This window comes from Miscanthus floridulus, chromosome 16 (genome assembly GCF_019320115.1).
Source record: "Miscanthus floridulus cultivar M001 chromosome 16, ASM1932011v1, whole genome shotgun sequence".
NCBI classification, from domain to species: Eukaryota; Viridiplantae; Streptophyta; class Magnoliopsida; order Poales; family Poaceae; genus Miscanthus; species Miscanthus floridulus.
The window spans coordinates 85648066-85649697 of record NC_089595.1 but is presented as its reverse complement, the minus strand read 5'-3'; the positions used below and the strand labels follow the sequence as shown (position 1 = coordinate 85649697).

At 48.6% G+C, this 1632-nt stretch overlaps 1 protein-coding gene across 1 annotated transcript; it reads right to left on the bottom strand.

Annotated features, from left to right (window-relative positions):
• Positions 1 to 889: 889 nt before the first annotated feature.
• Positions 890 to 1324, bottom strand: LOC136510961 (uncharacterized). The gene has a single exon (XM_066505230.1). The coding sequence runs from the start codon at positions 1322 to 1324 to the stop codon at positions 890 to 892; it is 435 nt and encodes a 144-aa protein (XP_066361327.1).
• Positions 1325 to 1632: the final 308 nt, after the last annotated feature.

The following is a 1632-nucleotide window of genomic DNA, read 5'->3' as shown; positions in this document are numbered from 1 at the left end:
AAGGTAGATCCTTTTCGCCGAATCGGGATATCAAATGACTTAAAGCCGCCATGCACCCCGTTAATTTCTAGACATCCTTCACGCAAGTCAACGGTTCATCTTGGTAACCACTTCTACTTTTTCTAAATTTACTTTGATGCCCGTGGTGACTGACGATGTTGCCTAAGAGGATACCTGATGGAACACCAAATATACACTTAGTGGGATTTAGTTTCCATTAGAATTCCTTCAGGTTTTTGAAAGTTTCTTTGAGGTCGGCGATGAGGTTGTCAGCAGCCTTAGATTTAACCACCACATCATCGATGTAGGCCTTGATGTTCTTCCCAATTTGGTCCTTGAGGCATCGCTGGATGGCTCTCTGGTAGGTGGCGCCGGTGTTCTTGAGCCCGAAGGACATGGTGGTGTAGCAGTAAGCACCAAAGGGCGTGATGAACGAAGTCTTGATCTGGTCTTCCTCCTTTAAGGAGATCTGGTGATAACCAGAATAACAATCTAGAAAGCACAAGAGCTCACAATAGGCTATGGAATCTACGACCTCGTCAATGCGAGGTAAGCCGAAGGGGTCTTTAGGGCAGTGTTTGTTGAGATCAGTTTAATCAACGCACATTCTCCATTCATTATTCTTTTTGCATACAAGGACTGGATTTGCCAGCCACTCTAGATGATACACCTCTTTAATAAAACCAGCTGCTAAGAGCCATGTTATTTCTACCCTCATGGCCTCCTTTTTATCTTGCGCGAATCGTCGAAGCTTTTGCTTGATTGGCTTGGTGGTCGCCGAGACGTTTAAGGAGTGCTCGATCAGCTCCCGTGGAACGCCAGGCATGAATACAGGTTTCCATGCAAACACGTTGACATTTTTATGAAGGAAGCTAACGAGTGCATCTTCCTATTTGGGGTTGAGATGGGCTCCGATCCGGGCCGTCTTCCTCCTATCACTGATGATGAGCTCCACCTCCTTCATTTCCTTGGACTTAGTCGTAGACCTAGGTGGCTCCTGAGTTGGGATCTCCTTCTCCTCCACTGGCACCTTATTGGAGTTGGTGATGCAGTCCTGTATTCTAGCAGAGAGGTCGAGCGCTTTGGTGATGGAGAGGCCTTCCCTTTCGCAATCGTAGGTGGTGGAGACGTTGGCACGTAGGGTGAGAACGCCCTTCTCCGTTGGGATCTTCAACAGCAGATAGACATAATGCGGCACAGCCATGAACTTGGCGAGAGCTAGTCGACCAAGGATGGCATGGTAGGCAGTGTCGAAGTCTACCACGAAGAAATTCACGTACTCAGTAAGGAAGTGCTCGGTGGTGCCAAACTGGACTGGCAGCATGATCTACCCCAAGGGTTGGGACGCTCTACCAGGTATAATCCCCCATAACAGAGAATCAACAGGGACGAGATCATCCTTTGAGAGACCTAACTCAGTTAGGGCTCTAGCGAAGAGGATGTTGAGGGCGCTCCCACCGTCGATGAGGACCTTCCTGAATCGCACATTGCGGATGGTGGGCTCTAGCAGGAGCAGAAAATGCTCTGGGTACGGGATATCTGCCCACTGGTTGGCCCTACTGAAGGTGATAGGGTACTCCAACCAATCCAGATATTTGGGATCAGTGACTATGTCATAGTTGGTGATCAACA